Consider the following 22,153-nt stretch of genomic DNA (forward strand, 5'->3'; position numbering starts at 1 on the left):
ACACGAGGGGATATGAGGGGACACGAGGGGATATGAGGGACCGAGGGGGAGCGAGAAGGACGTGAGGGGCTGTGAGAGGCCGAAAGGGACGAGAAGAGATGCGAGGGGACCTGGGAGGCCGAGCGGGTCGTGGAGGACTGAGAGGAGTTATGAGGACACGAGAGGGGACGTGAGGGACCAAGAAGGGTTCGTGAGGGACCAAGAGTGGATGAGAGGGGCCGTGAAGGCCCCGGGAATTCACATCCCTGTCAATTATCGACATTGTGGGGACGGGGCTCTGCTGCCAAAGCATTTCACATTGTTCCATGCGTTTAAATAGAGCCTATGTTTCGTTCTGATCTTCGGGATATGCTACATGTCGTGTCTCCGGGTGAGAGCACACGAGTCGAGCTCATGGATATTAGATACACACAGCTATTACTGTCAGCAGTGTCCTATTTACAGAATAAAATACATGCACTTTCCATTGGCTGCTGTACAGACATAGTCTGAGCCAACCCCACTCATGTTAGGTGGATGAAGGCTCAAACCTTTTGCGTAAATTCTTTCCATTTCTTTCAATTTCTCTCTTGAATTTCTGCATATTCCCTCTACATACAAAAGATGTAAGTTTTACCTCTCGTAAGTCATCAAGTCTCATTATGTAGTTATTTAACAACTTCTTTACTTAACCTTGCTGCTTAATGCTCCTTAAGGGAAGAAAAGCTTCTGAAGCCAGGAAAATTTAATGAAAACACAAAAGTCAATGAAGAACTACTCAACAGATGCAAATCACTTCATACTTCACAGATTACACAAAATATTCGAAGTTGGAAGGGACCCACAAGGATCATCAAGTCCAAGTGCAAGGTGAATGGCCCATACAGGGATATTCTAGTACAGAGTCAATCCAAATATAAAAATATTCTACATTATCCATTTTTGTTACATTTAGTTGTGAAGTTCTTTTGCAAGTAGCTGGAGGGAGAGCCCTGAGCTGGGGTGAGTGTCAGGGACCCTGTTCTGATCCACAATTGGGGGTATTTGGCACTTTTTTCATAATTACAATTACTTTGTAGAACATCCTGCTACAGTAATACATTTCCTTCCAAGTGACCCAGTGGGAATCTGCTGTCACTGAAGGCAAGGAAAAAATAAGAAGTGTTTTGGGGTGTTTGGTCAGTTTTTGGGGTGTTTTATTGTTATGGTTTTGTCAGATGGACTGATCCACCATGACAGGTCACATGGAGCCAACAAGCCTGAGAACAAAGGAAGTGAGAAAAGCAAACATCCATGAAACCCACCACAAACAGCACAGTTCTGCTTTCTTCTAGCTGCTGCAGGAGCTGCAGTAATTAATTTAATAATGAGTGTTTAGTAACAGAGGGACAGATGCTGGCTCTGCACAAACACACCTCCTCAGGGCTGCGTCAGGATGAGAGTCAGAGTCAGCTGACAAGAAAAAGGTGAGAAAAAGATTGGCCTTATTAGGTAATTTCTGATCCTGGGTTCTTACTCATACCTGGCACACAGAGGCAGCCATGGAACAGGTAAAATGTTTGCCATGAAGGAGGTTCTAAATGCCACACAGAGTTTTAGCACTGGATCAAGCCCCGTGTTAAGACATTTATGTTATAAAAGCTAGTTTAGGAGTCTGTTTTCTACTAAACAACATACTCTTTCCTCAGCTTGTGGCAGATGAGGTGTTTAGAAGGAAATCCTCAGAGATAATCCTGTCATAACTCTGATCTGTCATTCCCAAATCCAGCCTTGACCCTGGAAATGTGGCTGTTTTCAAGATAAGGCTGGGTTAATATAGAGAAATGGGGTTCTGACTGCTGTGGCAGTGGGGATGTCTCACTATGTGTGTAATATTTATCAAGTTAATTGAATTTATAATGCAGTGAGTAAAGGCTTTAGTTATCACACTCAACATCTTACAGGACTGAGCCTTAGGATTGCAGATTTCTGGAGACAGAGATTGTATCTTTGGTGGGTTTTTTGAAAGTACTATCTGTGTTTTTTACATGTTTTTTATACATAGATATGATGAATAATAGCATGGAAATGTTGCCAGATGTTGTGGAGTTTGTTACTGGTCTGGTAAAACTGGTTTTTTCCTCAGGTGTTCATCCCCTGCTGTCAGGGAATTATGAGAGAATCTCAGATCTATGTGAGAATCTCAGATTTCATTTCATTTTAAAATAGATTTTGATGTTTCAACTTGGAAAATATCAGCCCCACAGGTTAAAAAAGGCAAATAAAGTGGACTCAGCATTTATTATTTATAAAATGTTTTGACTTCTGATTTTCTGGTGAGTCAGCAGGGAGCTGTTGGTTAAACAGAACCCAGGAGGTGCACAAGGGAGCAGCTCGCTAAAACAGCATAAACTGCTTAAAAAGGCAAAAACTCCCTGGGCTTTTTATTAATGACACATGGCTGGAAGTGTTGTCTCTTTAACAGAGGACAAATTTATTGTCTGTGAGGATAAGGGGACATGGCCACGGTAAAGTTGTCCCCAGGAGCTGAACACCCTGGTCAGTGGGACACCATGGGTTCCCAGGCAGCTCCTGGGTGGTGTCCAAGGTTGTGCCAGCCACTGGTGGATCTCCAGCCACTGATGAATCCCCAGCCACTGGTGGATCTCCAGCCATTGGTGGATCTCCAGCCACTTGTGGATCTCCAGCCCTTGTGGATCTCCAGCCACTCATGGATCTCCAGCCACTGATGAATCCCCAGCCACTGGTGGATCTCCAGCCATTGGTGGATCTCCAGCCCTTGTGGATCTCCAGCCACTGATGGATCTCCAGCCACTGGTGGATCTCCAGCCACTGGTGGATCTCCAGCCATTGGTGGATCTCCAGCCACTTGTGGATCTCCAGCCCTTGTGGATCTCCAGCCACTCATGGATCTCCAGCAACTGATGAATCCCCAGCCACTGGTGGATCTCCAGCCATTGGTGGATCTCCAGCCCTTGTGGATCTCCAGCCATTGGTGGATCTCCAGCCCTTGTGGATCTCCAGCCACTGATGGATCTCCAGCCACTGGTGGATCTCCAGCCACTGGTGGATCTCCAGCCATTGGTGGATCTCCAGCCACTTGTGGATCTCCAGCCCTTGTGGATCTCCAGCCACTCATGGATCTCCAGCCACTGATGAATCCCCAGCCACTGGTGGATCTCCAGCCACTGGTGGATCCCCAGCCACTGGTGAATCCCCAGCCACTTGTGGATCTCCAGCCATTTGTGGATCTCCAGCCCTTGTGGATCTCCAGCCACTGATGGATCTCCAGCCCTTGTGGATTTCCAGCCACTTGTGGATCTCCAGCCCTCATGGATCTCCAGCCCTCGTGGATCTCCAGCTCTCGTGGATCTCCAGCTCTCGTGGATCTCCAGCCCTCATGGATCTCCAGCCCTCATGGATCTCCAGCCCTCGTGGATCTCCAGCTCTCGTGGATCCTCAGCCATTCTGTACCCACAGAGCACCTCAAGGGCTGCTGGTCACAGCTCTGGTCACTGCTGTGGTCACCTGTCTTGTGCAAATCCTGTTTTGTCAGCTCTTGAGGCTTTAGCTGCTCACAGTGACCCCAAGATGTGTTAAAAATTCTCTTTTCCCAGCCCAGCAGTTGAAGAAGGAGTCAGAGCTCTTCAGTTCTTGGTCTCAAGTTGTTTATTGTTTCTTATCTATAAAATTCTTTCTCCTGGCCTGTCGAGGTCCACTCAGCAGGACAGTCAAAGGCACTCTGGCCACCCTCAGGGCAGTGTTGTTATCTTTTTACACTAAAAACTATATGTACAATATTTACAATAACTTTCCAATATTTATCACCTATGTTAGACAGTGAGCTTCTACTCTAAACCAATCCAAAAGTGCCACCATCACAGCAGAAGATGGAGGCCAAGAAGAAGAAGGAAAAAGGCTGGACATGCCCAGATTCCTCCATCTTGCCCCCTGAACCCCCATTCTAAAAACCCCAAAAAGATATTTTTCATCCCGTGACAAACTGATTATTATTCTGCTTAGACTTTCATGGCTTGCAGATCCTCAAATAAGGTTGGTAACTTTTTCCATGGGTCATAATCGAAGTCACAGGGGTCTTGGGCTCTGTGCCAGGGTCTCTGAGCCCCCTGGCAATCCAGGACAGCCAGAGGGATGTCCTGAATTCTGACAGTCGTGTGTTTTAAACCCCACTGAGGCTGTTTAGCTGGTGCTGGGAGTTATTCAGGGTGTCATCAATTGAGCAGGGAGAATTGCCTGGTTTTGGGGAGCAGTGGAGGACGGGTGAAGCTGGAGCAGCACCGCTGTGGGCAGGCAGGCACCATCAGGCTGGCTGGCACAGAGCGTGCTGGAGTTCTGGGTTAATTATTAAACCTGCAAACAGGTGTTGGGTTTTGGTACAGAACAGGGAGGTACAGACAGACAATTCCCTCCTTCCTGGTGCCCAAGGGGCAGCAGCTCTCACCTCTACTGAGGCAGCTCTGGAAGGGCCACATGCATGAGATGCACCCTGGGAAGAGCCAGCAGAGGAAATCCTGACACCCAGCCCTAGTGAGGGACATCTGGAGTGCTGTGTCCAGTTCTGGGCTCCTCAGGACAAGAAAGACAAGGAGATACTGGAGGGGGTCCAGCAGAGGCCACAAAGATGATGGGGGATCAGGAGAGACTGTGGGAGCTGGGCCTGATTATTCTGGAGAAGGGACCCCATCAATCCACACCAATATCTGAAAGGCAGGTACCAAGAGAATGGTGCCAGACTCTTTTCACCAAATCACAAAAATGTTGGGGTTGGAGGAGACCTCTGCAGATCATCCAGGCCAATGCACCTGCCAAGGCAGGGTCACCCAGAGCAGGTGACACAGGAATGCATCCAGGTGAGTTTGGAATTTCTCTGGACAGGGAGACTTCATAATCTCCCCGGGCATCCTGTTCCAGTGCTCGGCCACCCTCATGGAGAGTTCATCCTTATACTGAGGAAGTGTTTTAGTTTATGGCCATTGCTCCTCACCCTGTTGCTGGGCACCACTGAAAAGGATCATTTCGCTGGTGCGCAGGAGCAGGATGAGGAGCAATGGCCATAACCAAAACCACAGTGTTTCACCCTAACATGAGGAAGAACTTGGTTATGTTGAGGGTGGGCGAGCACTGAACAGGTGTCCAGGGAGGGCGTGGTGTCCCCATCCGGAGACATTCCAACCGCACCTGGCCGCGTCCCTGTCACCTGCTCGGGTGCCCCTGCCTTGGCAGGGGGTTGGGACTGGGCGATCTCCAGGGTCCCTTGGAACCCGGAATATTCCGGGATTCCGTGATTCACACCCGGCACCTGTTGCGGCTGCGGGGTCGCGCGGGCGGCGTGCGCGCTCCCGCGGGCGGTGGGGGGGCGGCGCGCGTGCGCGAGCCGGCGGCGCCGGGCAGCGCGGAGCGGCCTCTTCCTCCCTCCCTTCTCCTCCTCCTTTTCCTCCTCTTCCTCCTCCTCCTCCTCCTCATCCCCGTCCCGGGAGCGCGCTCGGGCGCGTGCTGGCGGCGGCGGGGGCGCGCGCGGGCTCGGCGGGGGCGCAGCGCGGGGATTGTTCGCGCCGCCGCTCGGGGAAGCGGAACGCGGGGAGCGCTCCCCGCCGCGCCCCCGCTGCCTCCTCCTCATCCTCCTCCTCGGCCGCCGCCGCCTCCCGCCCCGCCGCCCCCGTGTCCGCGCCGGACCCCCACCCCGCCGCCAATATTCCCGAGATCAAGCGCTACGCGGCGGCGGCGGGGCCGGCGGCGGGGCCCGGGGCGGGCGGCGGGGCCGGCGGCGAGAGCAGCGAGGCCGCCACCGCCGCCATGGAGGCGCTGGGACCCGGTGAGAGCGCGGGGGGGGCGCGGGGGCCGCGGCCTGTCGGGCCGTGACAGCGGGGGAAGGAGGCCGCGGGCCCGGCGGGGCTCCCCGGCACAGCGGGGCCCGCTCGGAGCCGCCGGCAGTGCCCGGTGCCCAGGAGCCGCTGCGGGTCGCAAACTTTGCGTGGGGGTTGCGGATGCCCGCACGGCCCCGCTGCTGCCGGGGCCACCGGGGGACGCGGCTCGACCTCGCCGGGGTGAACGGGACGGGGCTGCAGCGGGACAGCGACAGCGAGGGGACGGGGACAGGGCTGTGGTGTCACAGCGATGCGCGCCCTGCAACCTGTGCAGTGATAAGTTTTGTATTTGACATTGAGCTATTGCTGAGAGTTTAAGGTGATGCTGTCTGAAAATAGGGGTGTTTATTTCTTTAACAAACTTCGCTTAAATGCTGGTGGGTTTTTGCATGTGCTGCTTTCCTGCTTGTGTCCTATTCCGTGATTATTCTCCTATCAAATGCCTGCGGGATGTATTTCTAGCCCTCAGTGGCCTGTACACCTGACCCATCAAGTTCCCATTCAAAGGATTGGTAAAAAGCGAAGTGATGTTAATTTTGGTGCGATAGGAAACGTTTATTGACACAAAGGTGCAATTCCAGAAGAATCCAGAGTTTGAGGTAGTGAGGGCTGACTCAGAGCCTGCTGTAAGTGTGTGATGTATCCTGGCCTCCCTGAGTTCCAGCTGGAGAAGCAGATTCTCTTTCAGTTTTGAAAACTGCTTCCTGTCTGAAGCAATTCGGTTGAGGTGCTTAGTTTATAATGGTTGTAGAGTAAGAGAAATTAAAATATAACAGCACATAGAGCCCTAGTCAGGCTGATCAAATGAAAATCCTGTGATGCCAGAGCAGCCTGGCTTCAGATGGGAGAGCAGTTTGTAGCTGATTCTCTAGAATCCTTTGAGAAATAACTTTAGGAAGAAGGAGATGTAAGTTTTATTTCCTGTGGTCAAAACAGAGGGCAGCGTTGGTGTGCGTGTTTGCAGAACTTGTCAGTACCAAGGGAGGAAAATAGGTAAATATAGTTGTCATTTAATCTCTTGCAGGAGGTCAGTGCCTGCACTTCCTTCAGACTAATTAGCATGGGATTAATGGATCATCTCTCGTATCCAAATAAGCACAGCAAACTTTGATTGCCCTCAATGATTCACGCTTGTCAAGACAGCTGTAGTTTTTTTAAACAACAGACTGTAACTTTTTTTAAACACTAACTGTACCCCACAACAGGTCTGACCATGAGTGAGCATGATCCTTGAGGTGGGTGTGGGGCCAGGAATGTGTCCTGTGGGGTGTCTGTCCCCTCTGCAGAGCTGTGGGCTTCAGAGCTTACATGCTCTGTGTTCCCTCTGCTTAAAAATATCCCAGGGCTGGTGTCCTTAGGGTGGTGATTTCATTTGTAATGCAGTAGCCAATGGATGGCTTTTAAATCCAGTGTGGAATCTCCTGGGATCTGGTCCTGGCTTTAGTTTATGGTTGTGTTAAAGTTTATTGCTGCACCCTGAAGTGTACCCAAATAGGAGTCACCTACCTCTCCTTTCTCCTGGTACAAACTCTGAGATTTTGTCTTACATGGATGCTGTCAGGTTATAATGCTAAATTTGCCCTGAGTTTTATGATAGGTTTATTATTGCATTCTAGTGAGAGTGCTTGCCCTCTCCTTTGCTACTCTACAGCAGAGGGAAGACACTTTGATCACACTGAGCCTTGCTCAGATACAGACAAACCCATGAAAATATACCAATGTCATTTGCTTTATGTGCAGTGTCAGCTGAGGCTCTGATCGATTTAAAAAATAGTCAGTTTAATCTCGTTAACGTGGTATCTCAGATCTTAGCACTTTGAGGAGGGTAACTAAAGGCTTCCCTAGTGACCAGCTTGCATGTGAGCAATGCTTCCAGGCCTCTCATAATTTCCTCCTTAGATCTGTTCCTGAAGCTCTTCTTTTGTCCCAATAAAATATCTCCATGTCTCCAAGAGTCCATACCTGTCTAATGCTTTCTCCCTTATCCTTCTACTTAGAGGAAAGCCTGAACCTTTTCTCACTCCTGTCTTTACATTGGAGTTTTAAATTGGATCATTGACGTCTGAACTTTAAGCCTGTAGTGAAAACAATGACAAAGTGTGGCTTTTGTGGCTGTTTGTTTTAGAGATGGAGGTGGGGATGTATTTCTCTTTGCATTAAATGAAAATACATAATATCTGTATGGTTGCATTCCCTCTCAGGAAGGGAATGCAGTTCTCTCTCTGAAGCTTTTAACCACTGTCATGAATAAATGCCACTAAAATTTTAAGAATGATTTATGGCACCTACCTCTACATGCTTTAGGGAACACATTTTTTACCTTGAAGTTCTGAGCAGCTGAAAGGCTGAGCCTCTTTGAACACCTCTCTTTGCAGCCTCAAAAAGCTTTAAGATTTCTTCCTGGCCAGTCAAATGGTGCGTGGAGTGCCCATCACATCTCACACACATTTATTTGACTTTCCAGGGCCCCCAACCAGCCTTTTCCAGCCTCCCCGTCGCCCAGGCCTGGGCACTGTTGGCAAACCCATCCGGCTCCTGGCCAACCACTTCCAGGTTCAGATCCCCAAGATTGATGTTTATCACTATGATGTGGATATCAAACCAGAGAAACGCCCCCGAAGAGTCAACAGGTAGGAGTTAATAAAGGTTTATTGGTTTAAATTAAGTGTATATGCCTGATGTAAGGAAGCCTTGCATCCTAGGAATTCTCCATCTGCTGAAGGCCTGGTTGTGTTTGTACTGTGGTCAGCAGTTGTTTTTCAGTGAACTGTAATATTCTTGAAATTGGCCTGTAATCTGGAAGGCTCTGGGAAATGTACTGAGCATTGACCTCCAGCTGGTTTTATTTTACAGTCTACAAGTCAATGTCCCTGGTAATTGTTCCACAGTCTGTTACACAAACAAGTGTAGCAGCTGAGGGGAGGCATTTCAGCTTGTAGATTTTGGAGTCCACACATGGATCAATCCACAGAGTGCTCCCACCCACCCCAAGGCTCCTGTGTAAGAACATCTCCAGGATGTTTTGGAGAACATCTTCCTCTGCTTGTTTTGGCTGCAGCTCTGCTGACAGCACAGATACCTGTACAGACACTGTGTGTGCCATACGTGGATGTCTTAACCTGGAGGTGACATTCACAGCTTCTGGTGTGACCTAGGGGTGTTTTGTGCATTACTGTTTCTCATATCTTTCTCCTTTAAGAAAAAATGAAAAAAAAAATTTAAATTGTGTAAGATTATTACTGAATTTTCTGTTCTTCCTCTTAATGAATCACTGCCTAGGGAGGTGGTGGACACGATGGTGAGGCACTTCAAGATGCAGATATTTGGGGATCGGCAGCCTGGCTATGATGGGAAGAGGAACATGTACACAGCACACCCCTTACCCATTGGCAGGGACAGAGTAAGTGTTGCTTTAACTTTTCCACAGGAAAACTGTTACAGTGTCGTTTGAAAAGTGTTCTTTTATTGAGATAAACCCAAAATACTGTCGCACCTGTTGGTGTAGTCTTGGAAATGACAGACAGGACCAGTCAGGGACTCGAGGAGCTCACTGGTGTTTTACTGCAGTTTGTGTCTTTGGGTTTCCAATTCCTGCTTCTTCAGCTACAGAATATCACAAGACATGAGAACTACATTTTGCTCTTAGAGCTGCAAGGAGATTATTTTTCTTTCAGCCTGGTGGGAACTTCCCTTTTCCCTGTTCTGACCCTTGTTCTGTTGCTGACTGATAAAGTCATTGTAGCTGATGATGACTCTGGTTGGGTTTGGTTGTGCTGTGGAGATATGTCCTTGTTTTCCTGGAACACCCAGATATCAGCTGTTCCTGCCTTGCCTGTGCACCCCAGCTCTAAACAAAACTTCCCCCCATCTACTGATCTCCCAAGGGATCTGGTCATTGTTGTGCCTTGGAGGATGTCCAGGATGAGTTCACAGTTACCCTCTGGGCTGTGGGGTGTGACAATCATCCCAAGTGCTCTGCCAGAACTCTGAGATTTGTGTCTCTCAGTGAGTCTCCATTATGACCAAAAGGTTTTCTTGCCTTCCCATTTGGTTCACAAAACATCTTGCTATTAATTGGCTGACTTAAAAAAATGACTCACTGTTCTCCAGAGCTTTGATGTCACCATACTAATCACTGCTGAAAATTTACATTTAAAGATACTTCAGTGCAGTGTCTCAGATGAATAAATGACAAACTTTCAAAGTCCTGAGGGAGGCAGTTGTAATATTTTAAGGTCATTACACAAACTAATAATCAAAAATACAGAATCAAAGGATGCCTAGGAGAAAACTGTACCATTGCTGAGGGTTGTGTCTGTCTGCAATCCATAACAAAAGCTTGTACTTAATTTTCTTGTGCCTGTGGCAGGTGGATATGGAGGTTACACTTCCAGGAGAGGGGAAGGACCAGACATTTAAGGTTTCCATTCAGTGGGTGTCAGTTGTCAGCCTTCAGATGCTGCTGGAAGCTCTGGCAGGGCACTTGAATGAAGTGCCTGAAGATTCTGTACAGGCACTGGATGTAATCACACGGCACCTTCCCTCCATGAGGTGGGTACTTGTGGGGCCTTCCTGACTGGGTATGTCTTCTATCCATCCTAACCTTTGTGTTTGTCATTCCTTGCTGCTGCTCTGCTGCCCATTGCACTCCTGTGGTAGAAGGGATGAGGGATACAGCCATGTAATTCAACACCTGCCTTACAAATTTGCACTAGAATAGGGAAATGTGATCTGAACTAGACTTGTGTCTGCTGGTCATGTTTCTAACAGGAATTTGCTGTAGCCTTTCCAGCTGCCCTTTCAGAAAAGTCTTTGTGTTCTTGCCATAAGTCAGCTCTGACAGTTATAACATGCTGTAATAATAACATGTTTTAAACACTATAGGTGTGAATTTAAAAAGTATATCAGGAATAAATGATCAGAGTATTAATTTTCTTATTTTTCCCAGGTACACCCCTGTGGGTCGCTCCTTTTTCTCCCCTCCTGAAGGTTATTACCACCCCCTGGGAGGGGGCAGGGAGGTCTGGTTTGGCTTCCACCAGTCTGTCCGTCCTGCCATGTGGAACATGATGCTCAACATTGATGGTGTGTAGGAGATTCTGTCTCACTCATGAACAGAGTTCTTTGTGCTTCCCAGTTCATTGTCCTGTCTTTTTATTTTAGTGTCAGCGACTGCTTTCTACCGTGCCCAGCCTATCATTGAGTTCATGTGTGAGGTCTTGGACATCCAGAACATCAGTGAACAAAGCAAACCTCTGACAGACTCCCAGCGTGTCAAGTTTACCAAAGAAATCAGAGGTAAAAGCTTGTCCTAAAGCTGCTGCAAGAAAATACTGAAACCTGCTCTTAATATGTTGTAATGAAAATTTGCACTGCACACGGAGAACTGGCTGTTCCTTTTTGCCTTCATCCTCTTCAAAGGTGATTCCTTTCCCTGAATTTATTTTCTGTTGGGTTTTCAGGTCTTAAAGTAGAGGTGACCCACTGTGGCCAGATGAAGAGGAAATACCGAGTTTGCAACGTTACCCGGCGACCAGCCAGCCACCAGACGTATGTGTCAAGCACTGCCTGACAGTTCTTAAAATCTTCAACCTATTCAATATATCTGGATTATATTTGATGTATTTTTTATGCAGGAATAGTTGATTCTGGAGGTGAAGCAGCTGTGTGGCTTTACAGGAATGTTTAGTCTTAGTGGAGATGAGGAATAGTGTGGGTTTTGACTACTTTTTTCTTTACTTTTTTTTGACTACTATTTCTTTCAACCCAGGAAAACTGAGCTATATCCTGGCTTTTAAATACAGTTATCAAAAGCTCCTCTTTTTAAAATAGCTAAGATACAAGAAATTCAGTATATATTCTAAAATCTTTTCATAAAAGAGAGATTCAGTAAGTAAGGAAAATAGAGATTTGTTAAAGGTAGTCTGGAATAGGTTTTTCATACCTTAAAAAAATCTGATAAAGTTTAACCAGAACAAATGTCATTTCTAGGTTCCCTCTGCAGCTGGAGAATGGGCAGGCCATGGAGTGCACAGTAGCTCAGTATTTTAAGCAGAAGTACAGTCTGCAGCTGAAATACCCTCACCTGCCCTGTCTCCAAGTGGGACAGGAGCAGAAACACACATACCTGCCACTGGAGGTAAGGATCTGAGTCCTGCACTGTGGGGTGTCCTCTGTTAAACAGTGTCACAGCACCTGTCCCCTCCCTGTGCAGGTGTGTAACATCGTGGCAGGCCAGAGGTGCATCAAGAAGCTGACAGACAATCAGACCTCGACCATGATAAAAGCAACAGCCAGGTCTGCCCCAGACAGGCAGGAGGAGATCAGCAGACTGGTGAGTGTTTTTCCAGCTGCACACTCTGTGTTTGTCACTTCTCGTGGCTTTTCCAGAGCATTGGAGCAGGTGATGTTGAGCAGCATGACAAAGAGAGAAGTTAAAAAATCTGTTTTGGTTAAAACAAATCCTTCTAGACAGAAAGGCTGTTGATGACAAAGAGTCACCTGAAGCTTTAGTGTGGTGACATCAGTATTTGTCTTGTCCCCAGGTGAAGAGTAACAGTATGGTTGGTGGGCCTGATCCCTATCTGAAGGAGTTTGGAATTGTTGTCCATAACGAAATGACAGAGCTGACAGGCAGAGTTCTGCCAGCCCCAATGCTGCAGTATGGAGGCAGGGTGAGTTTCCATGTCTTGTAAAACTCCTTATCCTGAGGTTATTGAAATTCATGAGGTGTTTTGTCTGATGGGCTACAGTCAAAATGGAGCAGCACTTGATTTGTAATTTGCCTTTGGTTTTTCCCTAGAACAAGACTGTGGCCACACCAAACCAGGGCGTGTGGGACATGAGAGGGAAACAGTTCTATGCTGGCATTGAGATTAAAGTCTGGGCTGTTGCCTGTTTTGCTCCTCAAAAACAATGCAGGGAAGACTTGCTGAAGTAAGTATTTTCCTATTTATTTAGGATTCTATTTCAAGGTGTATTTTTCTCATGTTTCTGAAAGGTGATGTGTAGTAAAAATTTGTTTTCCCCTGCCCTTCAAATTACTCTACAGAATCCTAAGGAAAGAGGTTCTGTGAACCACTGATTGGTAAAAGTCATGGTTGCAATAATGCTCAGATAAATTAGGTGGATAAGTGAAAATTTACCAGAGCATCAGTATTAATTTGGGAGTCTGCCTCAGGATGTTTATCTCAAATGTCTATTTCTGTAAGGCTTGTAAAACTACAGTGGCTGATGACCTTCCTCAGAGAGGATTAGAGTCATATTAGTGAGCTCCTGCTGGGAATAGAATTGCTAAAAAACAGTTACTGTAGTGCTGTGAAACAGCAGAATCAGTGTAGATCTGGCTGATAAAACTGATGAGTGAGCCATGGTGAGAAGGCCAGAACAAATCCACTTCTGTTTCAGGAGTTTCACAGACCAGCTGCGCAAGATCTCCAAGGACGCCGGGATGCCCATCCAGGGCCAGCCCTGCTTCTGCAAGTACGCCCAGGGTGCAGACAGCGTGGAGCCCATGTTCAAACACTTAAAGCTGACTTATGTGGGCCTGCAGCTCATTGTGGTGATTCTGCCTGGGAAGACACCTGTGTATGGTATGGAGAAGGGGCTGTAGAGTGATCAGGAGTTGTACTGCAAGTGGGTGGCAGGGAGGAGGCAGAGGAGGAGATGGGTTCTCTTTAAAAAGATTGGAGTTGGTTTGTCAGGCCTGGTTGGAGAAGTTGTGTATTACCAAAGAGCAAACTGAACATTTGTCAGTGAAGTTTCAAGGATCTGAATTAGAGTAACATTTGAAAAAAATAAGAGCAAGCAGGAACCACTGCCTTGTTTTCTGTCACAGCTGAAGTCAAGCGGGTTGGAGATACTCTTCTAGGCATGGCCACACAGTGTGTTCAGGTAAAGAATGTGGTCAAAACCTCTCCACAAACGCTGTCCAACCTCTGTCTGAAGATTAATGCCAAGCTTGGAGGAATCAACAATGTGCTGGTACCTCATCAAAGGTGAGATTCAATCAAAAGCTCTTTGTAATGTCTGCATTGTCAAGGAAAGTGGTGTTGTTTTGTTGTGTTTGCTAAAATGATACTTTTCAAAATAAAACATACTTTAGAAATTCCCACAGTCTGGAGTGGACAGTGGAGGATATGTGTGCATTTGGAGTGTTCCCAGTAAGCCCTGAGCCAAGGGGAGTCAGAGCCATCCAGCACTCAGAGCCACCAAACTCACCAAGGTTTTTTTCCTGTCTCTTTCCTGCCTTTGGCCTCACTCAGTGTTCCTTTTCCTCTTGCCACCTCCAATAGCATCCTGTGTTTACGTCCAAATTGAAAGAGAAGGAGTGAGGAGGAGTGACTTGGAATCAATGCTTGTAACTTGGTCTGCCTTTGATCCTGTCCTTGTCACTTTCTGTTCTTTCTGGACTGTAAGTGCCGAAGGCAGAGAAGAATTTTGCCCTTAAAGACTCTCACAGGTTTTAGTTCTGTTCAGTGCTTTGGATGCACCTTCCTCAGCTTTAATGTTTTTTTGTTCCTGGCCCTCTTTCTTTTTACTGTTGTTATTTATTGTTGTGAGTTGATAAGAGGCCACCTCTCCTTTCAAGTCAGGGTGAGGAAGTTGGAGGATGGAGAAGAGAAGGTTGGGTGAAAACAACCTTCACAACAACAAGTATCTGAAGGGACCAACAAGGAGGCCAGAGAGGGACTGTAGTAATGGCTTCAAACTGAAAGAGAGTACATCTAGATTAGAGATTAGGAAGGAATGTTTCCCTGTGAGGATGGTGAGGCCCTGGCACAGGTTGCCCGGAGTAGCTGCCCCATCCCTGGAGCTGTTCAAAGCCAGGTTGGACAGGGCTTGGAGCCACCAAGGTTGGGGTGGAGTGGGTGAAACTGGCTGTGCTTTAAGGCCTTTTCCAATCCAAACCCTTCTGGAATTCATTGATTCTAACTAATAAACCCACTCTTACCCAACAGGCCCTCGGTGTTCCAGCAGCCGGTGATCTTTCTGGGAGCAGACGTGACTCACCCTCCGGCCGGGGACGGGAAGAAGCCGTCGATCGCGGCCGTGGTGGGCAGCATGGACGGGCACCCCAGCCGCTACTGCGCCACGGTGCGCGTGCAGACCTCGCGCCAGGAGACCTCCCAGGAGCTGCTCTACAGCCAGGAGGTGATCCAGGACCTCACCAACATGGTCCGGGAGCTGCTCATCCAGTTCTACAAATCCACTCGCTTCAAGCCCACCAGGATCATTTACTACAGAGGGGGAGTGTCGGAAGGACAGATGAAACAGGTATTGCCTGATAATTTTTTCTTGCTTATAAAAAGGGATTGATATATAGTTATGTGGATTATAAGGGATTGGCTGTTGAAAAAATATATTTATTTATGTGGATTATATTTGTTATTGGAAACATTATGTTAAGAATTAAAAACAGTTCACTTAATTATTAAAAATTAAGTGAATTGTCCTGGGCAAGCACAATTTACCAGTCTGCTCGTGTCCCTTACCATGCAGCATTTGTATTTATGTAGGTTATATTTGTTATTGGAAACATTATGTTAAAAATTAAAAAGAATTCACTTAAATTATTAAAAATTAAGTGAATTGTCCTTGGCAAGCACAATTTACCAGTCTGCTCGTGTCCCTTACCATGCAGCATTTGTATTTATGTAGGTTATATTTGTTATTGGAAACATTATGTTAAAAATTAAAAACAATTCACTTAATTATTAAAAATTAAGTGAATTGTCCTGGGCAAGCACAATTTACCAGTCTGATCATGTCCTTATCATGCAGCATTTGTACACAGGTTAAAAAAAATAATCAAATACCTACTGAATTCATCACACAGTAGTTAAATCTTCTGCTTGTAGGTAGCTTGGCCAGAGCTGATCGCCATCAGGAAGGCCTGCATTAGTTTGGAGGAAGATTATAGACCTGGAATAACCTACATTGTTGTGCAGAAGAGGCATCACACCAGGCTGTTCTGTGCTGACAAAACTGAAAGGGCAAGTACTGACTCCATGAGGGGTAGGTGGTGGCACAGGAAAGGGGGATTGTTTGATTCAGTGGGGTGGGATCTATCTTGCCCACTAAAGCTGTAAAGCAGCAGTAGTACTGAGTGGTAGCAGGCTTTCTCTACCAAAATAACCAGTTCCTCCTTTTTTTTATTGCTCTGCATCAGATGGAACAGCTTGTTCCCTCTTTTGGAATAGGTGTGCTCAGTATCCCAGTATTTGTGTACCTGGAGATGTATCCTGGTTTTTATAGTCCAGGATTCCTGATGATGAGCTGACCTGGCTGTTCACTCTGTTCCCTGTTCTGTCTCCAGGTGCATCTAAGATGTGCCTGTGGTACAAATCCACAGGCCAGCTGAGGAACCTTCTTTAGGGAAGAACTTGATCTGAGGTTGGCTTAAAAACCCAGATCTCCAGGGTGTGAGAGCAAACAAGGGTATGAAATAAATTTATCTCAGGAACCTGCATTTTCAGATCCTGAATTACTTGTGTAGGCTTTATCCCACTCTGCAGTTTTAATGGTGCTGGCAAGGGTTTTATTTTCCTCTGATGACACACCAGCTGAATTTGGCGAAGTTTCTAAAAATGAATTCACAGAGAACATTTTCATTCCTCCTGTGTAAACGACCTTAATATATTTTCACCTTTCTGAGCAGTAATTTCTCCAGCAGCTTTCAATAGAGCCTATCTTTGAAAGCATTTTGGGGTCACTTCCAAAAAAGCCCATGGACTAATAATAAACCTTTTTCACTAGGTGGGTAAAAGTGGCAACGTACCAGCAGGCACTACTGTGGACAGCACCATCACACATCCTTCTGAATTTGACTTTTACCTCTGTAGCCATGCAGGAATTCAGGTAATGTCAGCTCTGCTGCACTCAGGCTGTGTGACTAAATCCTTGTAGTTGTCCCCATGGGAAAAATCACTTCTGTTTGTTGCTTGGCAGACTCAGAGTGTGTCGGTGCCCGCTTGGCACTGACTCCTCAGTGCCTGCTGGAAGGTGCAGCCTGCAGGTACCACCTCTGTCCTTGCTGTTGCTCTCCAGCTGACTGCTCACCTGTTCTCTGCAGGGAACCAGCCGGCCCTCCCACTACCAGGTGTTGTGGGATGACAATTGTTTCACAGCAGACGAGCTGCAGCTGCTGACGTACCAGCTGTGCCACACGTACGTGCGCTGCACCCGCTCCGTCTCCATCCCCGCGCCCGCCTACTACGCCCGGCTGGTGGCATTTCGGGCCAGGTACCATCTTGTGGACAAGGATCACGACAGGTAAGGAATGGCCTCATCATCCTGGTGAGCAGGTAGTGAATCTGGGCTGTGCTGCTTGTCCCAGTCGTTGATGGTGTGTGTCTGCTCACAGCGCTGAGGGCAGCCACGTGTCGGGGCAGAGCAACGGCCGCGATCCGCAGGCGCTGGCCAAGGCCGTGCAGATCCACCACGACACCCAGCACACCATGTATTTCGCTTGAGAGCACCTGGGAAGATGAGGCAAAACAACTACCCATGCAGTCCTGAAGTGTTTGGAAGCCTCCTGCTCTATCCAGGGCCGGGGGATTTTGGACTGCCCACTACCAGCAGCTCCGGACAGTCGCACTGAATTTGTTCTTCACTGCAACGTCTGATGCACCAACACAATTGAGCCATTTGTTTCATTGTTTTCTGTACTAGAAATCCATAGACTTGTCTTTTCTGATGCATTGGACTGAATTTTTACCTCAAAAGCGCAAAGGCCGATCATCCTGAAATTTTTCAAGGACTTGGCACGAAAGGTTTCTATCAAATCTTTTGCTAGCTGTGGTTTTTTTCAGTTCTCCTCATCCCATGAGCTGACGGTGACTGCTGCTCTGTCTCCGTGCCCTGCTTCGTGAGTATGATGTGATGGCAAAATGTTTTATCCAGCTCGCTGTAATCCTTCTGTCGTGTGGGGCCATAGATTTTTTTATGGAGATTTTAGACTTCACTACTGTAAATGCCTTTTAACAAACATAACTTTCACAGGTATTGCAGTTTTTTGTCAGTTTTACTAATTATCTTTTTAATCTCTGCAGACTTGGGCTGCAAAGCAATTGCACTATACTGCGAGTTAATAGGTGGTTCTTGTTCTGTGAATGTGTAATATAACCAATAGTGATGCCTGTCAGTAGATTTTAATGATAATGGTTATAAATAATACTGCCATGGTATCGTAACAAGTACTGAACCATCATTTCCCCCCTCTAAAAATGATAAAACAAAAAAAAAAAATTAGCTTTTAGGTATTTTGCAAACTTTTACAAAAGTGCCCACTTTATGCTGCTGTGTGGTTTGATAAATCTAAGTGATTTTAAAACTTTTTTCTCATAGAAGGTTTAACTTTGGCAATAAATCTTTGTTTTTTAAGCCCCCCCAAACAGTGTAATTTTCTAGCTGAGGATTGTGCATGAGTTTAACCAACATTCTCGTGTCGTTTTCTGAACACACAATTTGGCAGTTTCTGAAACAAATTAGAAAAGACACATTTCCATGCTTTTTTTAAGAATTATTTTTAACTGTTTTATATTCACTGTTGGTGTCCTGTCTACAACATTTTTTATAAGCTTGGAAACTGGGTGTTCCGTGTAGGAAAGGCCAACGTGTGCAGTTGAAATGTATTGTGTGACAGGCAACCTGAGGACTTGTACCAGCATTTTGAACTGTTTTTTTTTTCCTGGGAATCTGGGTTGCCCACACAATTGCATTTACAGCATGTTGAACCCGTGTGAGTCTCAAATGCTGATTCTGTCCCAGCCTAGAAATTAGGGTTTTTAATCTGCTTGGCTTTTTTCAGCTGCAACCTGTAATCCAGAACAGGGACCTGGTTTCCCTGGCATTCCTGTAATCCATGAACGTAGTAATTTAAGACTAGATTCCTTACTGTATACCTGAGTTAGTGCAGATTAAAGCTTATTCCTAAACTGAGGAGGAGTTTGAGGAGCCCAAGGATTGCACTGTGGTCTCTGATACTTGTGTGGGGTTTGCTGCTAAGTTGTCTGCTGTCCCAAAGCTTAGGAACCAGCCCCCTCCAAATTTCAGCAATAGGAAATGCTATTTCCTTCAGTCTTTAAGCTTGTAAATAAATGAAAGTTTACATTTCTAAATGCTGTTGTTTTCAGTTGTACCAGAGTACACTGAACATCTTCAAACAGTTTTACAACCTCCTTGCCAGTAGTACGTCTCATAAATTAAGTTTAACCTCTTTTCATTTCTGTTGAAAATGGGACTGAAGTGAACCCTGCTCCTGGCACGTGCCAGGACAGGTTTAGATTGAAAAAACAAAAAAGATTCTTTTACGGTTTTTAACTTTTTTTTTAAAGAATACCTCACTTGTGTAACAAAATCAGGACATGTGGGTGGGAGACTGACCGCTGCTTTTCTCAGTACTCGTTCAGGGAGAAGACACAAAAACCCTTTTTAGAGTGAACTCTGACTGACCCAACACACACGGAGAACTTTGGCACCTTGAAAAGCACCTGAGCACCTGTTGGAGGTGGTAGGATCCAAGATCCCTGATTTGAGTTTGTGCACTAGGAATGGGGCTGGTTTAACAAGGGTGCATAAAAAAATGAACTTTTATCACCAATTAATTGTCCAGTGCCAAGCATTCCTGGTTGAGACTGAGGGAAGAGAGAGCCTCTCCTTGGTTTGCCTGTGACTGGATATTTAACCTCAGACCAGGTGGAGCATCAGCCCCTGGTGAGCCCTGGGCCAGCACCCGAGTGGGGCTGGTGTGAGCCCACCCCGGGCCCAGGGCTGGAGTTTTGGGGGGAAAGCACTGAAGTTCAGGATCCAAGTTGCAGCAGTGCTGCCCTAGGCAGGTCTGAGCCCAAGTCTGGAGGACTTGAGGACCTGAGTGAGCCCTGTGGGCCTGAGTGACTCGTTCTGCATGTGTCAATCAATGGGAAGATGTGCATTCTGTAGCTGTAGTTTTAGGGTGTTTTGATTTTTGTTTTTTGGGGTTTTTTTTGGTTTTTTTTTTATAAATAAAGCCTGTTGGCCACTGTTTAGCTCTGTGGTGTGAAAGATTTTAAATGTAGCAAAGTTCAAGGAGTTGGGGAAGGGGGTGGTTGATATATATATATTAAAAAATATTAAAAAAAACTGGGGGGAGGGGGCAGAAATCCTGTTTTCACCCATTTCTGCTTGCTTTGTCCCTGCTGAGCTCTGAACAAGCTCTGGCAATCCCTAGTTAGCCTGTCTCCAGCAGTCTGGCTCTTGTGTTGCTGGCAGCTCCATCCACAGGGAGGTGCAGGGGCTGCCCTGTGCCCACCCTGGCTGGGCCCTTGGGATGGGGCAGGGCCCTGGCTCAGAGCTGGCACTGACAGCCCCGACCCCTTTGTGGATGTGCTGTAGGAGTTTTCTTGCTCAATAGCGAGGGAGTGACTCTGCTTTCATTTTCAGAAGGCAGGGCCAGAGGGCATTGGATCCATCCTGATCCCGATCCACTGCAAGGCTCTTTCCCTGTGCACTGGAGGAAAGATCTTGCACTAAATATCACAGATTTTCTTAGACCTTGCTATTGACATTTTCATATTTCTATGTCTAGAGGCTGCAACTTCAATGTAAAATGTTTGCATTTGTTCAGTTTGACTTCTGATGTAATTTTTTGGTTTCTATATTGTTAGACTTGTAATGTTTCAAATGGTATTTTATTAACTTTGGACTGGATGTATGTCTCTAGCAATACGAGGTACTTTCTAAACTGTCCTGGGGCTCACAGCCCTGTGTCAAGATAAGATGCTGGTTGTGTACAATTGCATTGTATTTTTTTTTTTTAGCCTGCAGGGATATTTTGTGTTCATGTGTCCAAAAATAATAATAATAATAAAAAAAAAATTGGCATTCTCGTGCCAAATGTTCTGTTTTTCCTTATTGCTGTCCAATAAATGCAATGTACAGAGTGAGCAACCAATACTGTTGCCTGTAAACAAATGTCTTAAACTATTTAACTTTTAATTAAAACTTGTACACAACGTGTCACCTGTGGAACTCATTACCACAATATATCTATATCTGATGCATTAAGAGTTAGCAAGTTAAAGAAATACCTATGGGTGACATGTCCCAGGATCCTACAGGAAGCTGAAATTGCAAACCCCAGGGATGTGGTTCAGAATGGGTCTGTTTTTATAAAGTTTATAGAGGAAATTTGGTGTTCATTGACTGTACCTGCATGGAGAGGGGATTCTATATCAGAGAGATGCAGTGAATAAATACAAGAGCTGTTGGCTGCTTCATCTTCTCTATGTGAGGTGAGGGTTTGTGTCCTCAGCCAGCTGCACTGCACTATAAATACTGCAGGAAGGACAGGAAAAGCTTTTGGAGGAGGCCAGAGCGTGGGAGCTGTGACTGAAAGCGGGACAGGATTGTCTGAAATGCCCGGCACCTTCTGCAGCCCCGCCTTAGGTGTCAGTTCCGTTTGCAGGGCAGATCCTGAGGCTGCTCAGCCTCAGGGAAACCTGAGGAGATCAAGCCCCAAGGTTTGCTCATCCTGGTGTCTTCCAAACACGATGTAAAGACCAAACCTCAGGAGCCCAGGGCTGAGTGATGTGTGGGATTCTGTGCCACCACTTTGCTGTCTGTGCAGCTCCAATTCCAAAATCCCAGCTGGATCCTGCTCCAGCCTCAGGACAGCAGGAGCTGCTGCTCATGGTTTGGGAGAACAGCACGAGATGGGAATGCTTTGACAGCCTCAATTCCTGGAATGGGCCAGCCAGGAACACACACCTGGGCTCGTTGTGGGAGTGATGCTCCTGAGGTTTATGATGCTATTGACAAAGTCAAGACACAGGGTCGGGATTTGCGCTTCCTGGGAAGGACAGGTCTGGGACGTGGTGGGAGACAGGATGGAAAGGGGAATGGGACTCTCTCTCGGTTATGTGCATTTAGATGGAGCAGGGCCACGGGGAATTCCTGCCTGGCGAGACTCAGGGCACGTCAGAAATGACCGTACAGCGGCCGATACAAGGACTGGCCCTTCCTCCTCGGCCCGGCCAAACAAAAAAAGTCAAAAAAAAAACCCAAAAAAAAAGGGAAAACCACGAAATAAACCCACGAAATAAATATTTGTGGCAACGGCGCAGCAGGGTGCCCGAGCGCCGGCGGGTGGACAGCACTCCGCCGCTCCCCGGCTGCAGCGAGGCCGCGGCTGGGCATCCCCCGCTATCCCGAGCAGAGTCCCCCGGTTCCCCCCGGTTCCCCCCGGTCCCCGCGGGCCCCAAGATGGCGGCGGGGCCGGCGGGCGCCGCCTTTGTTGCGCGCGGGGCCGG

General features: G+C 46.9%; 1 protein-coding gene across 2 annotated transcripts; it reads left to right on the forward strand.

Moving 5' to 3' along the window:
• The first annotated feature begins 5,693 nt into the window (after positions 1-5,693).
• On the forward strand, positions 5,694-20,726 carry LOC132083896 (protein argonaute-4). 2 transcript variants are annotated; one of them, XM_059488860.1, is made up of 18 exons: positions 5,694-5,812; positions 8,329-8,494; positions 9,144-9,264; positions 10,234-10,415; positions 10,813-10,949; positions 11,028-11,162; positions 11,327-11,414; positions 11,856-12,003; positions 12,079-12,198; positions 12,410-12,538; positions 12,667-12,800; positions 13,272-13,456; positions 13,702-13,861; positions 14,825-15,140; positions 15,725-15,859; positions 16,623-16,724; positions 16,939-17,138; positions 17,230-20,726. In XM_059488860.1, exons 1-18 carry the CDS (start codon positions 5,794-5,796, stop codon positions 17,336-17,338), a joined length of 2,586 nt encoding a protein of 861 aa, XP_059344843.1. In that variant the 5' UTR covers positions 5,694-5,793; the 3' UTR covers positions 17,339-20,726. The 2 variants fall into 2 exon arrangements, with proteins under 2 accessions (XP_059344843.1, XP_059344842.1); XM_059488859.1 differs by lacking the exon at positions 5,694-5,812 and having other exon boundaries at positions 8,193-8,494.
• Positions 20,727-22,153: the final 1,427 nt, after the last annotated feature.

This window comes from Ammospiza nelsoni, chromosome 25 (genome assembly GCF_027579445.1).
Source record: "Ammospiza nelsoni isolate bAmmNel1 chromosome 25, bAmmNel1.pri, whole genome shotgun sequence".
Taxonomy (NCBI): domain Eukaryota; kingdom Metazoa; phylum Chordata; class Aves; order Passeriformes; family Passerellidae; genus Ammospiza; species Ammospiza nelsoni.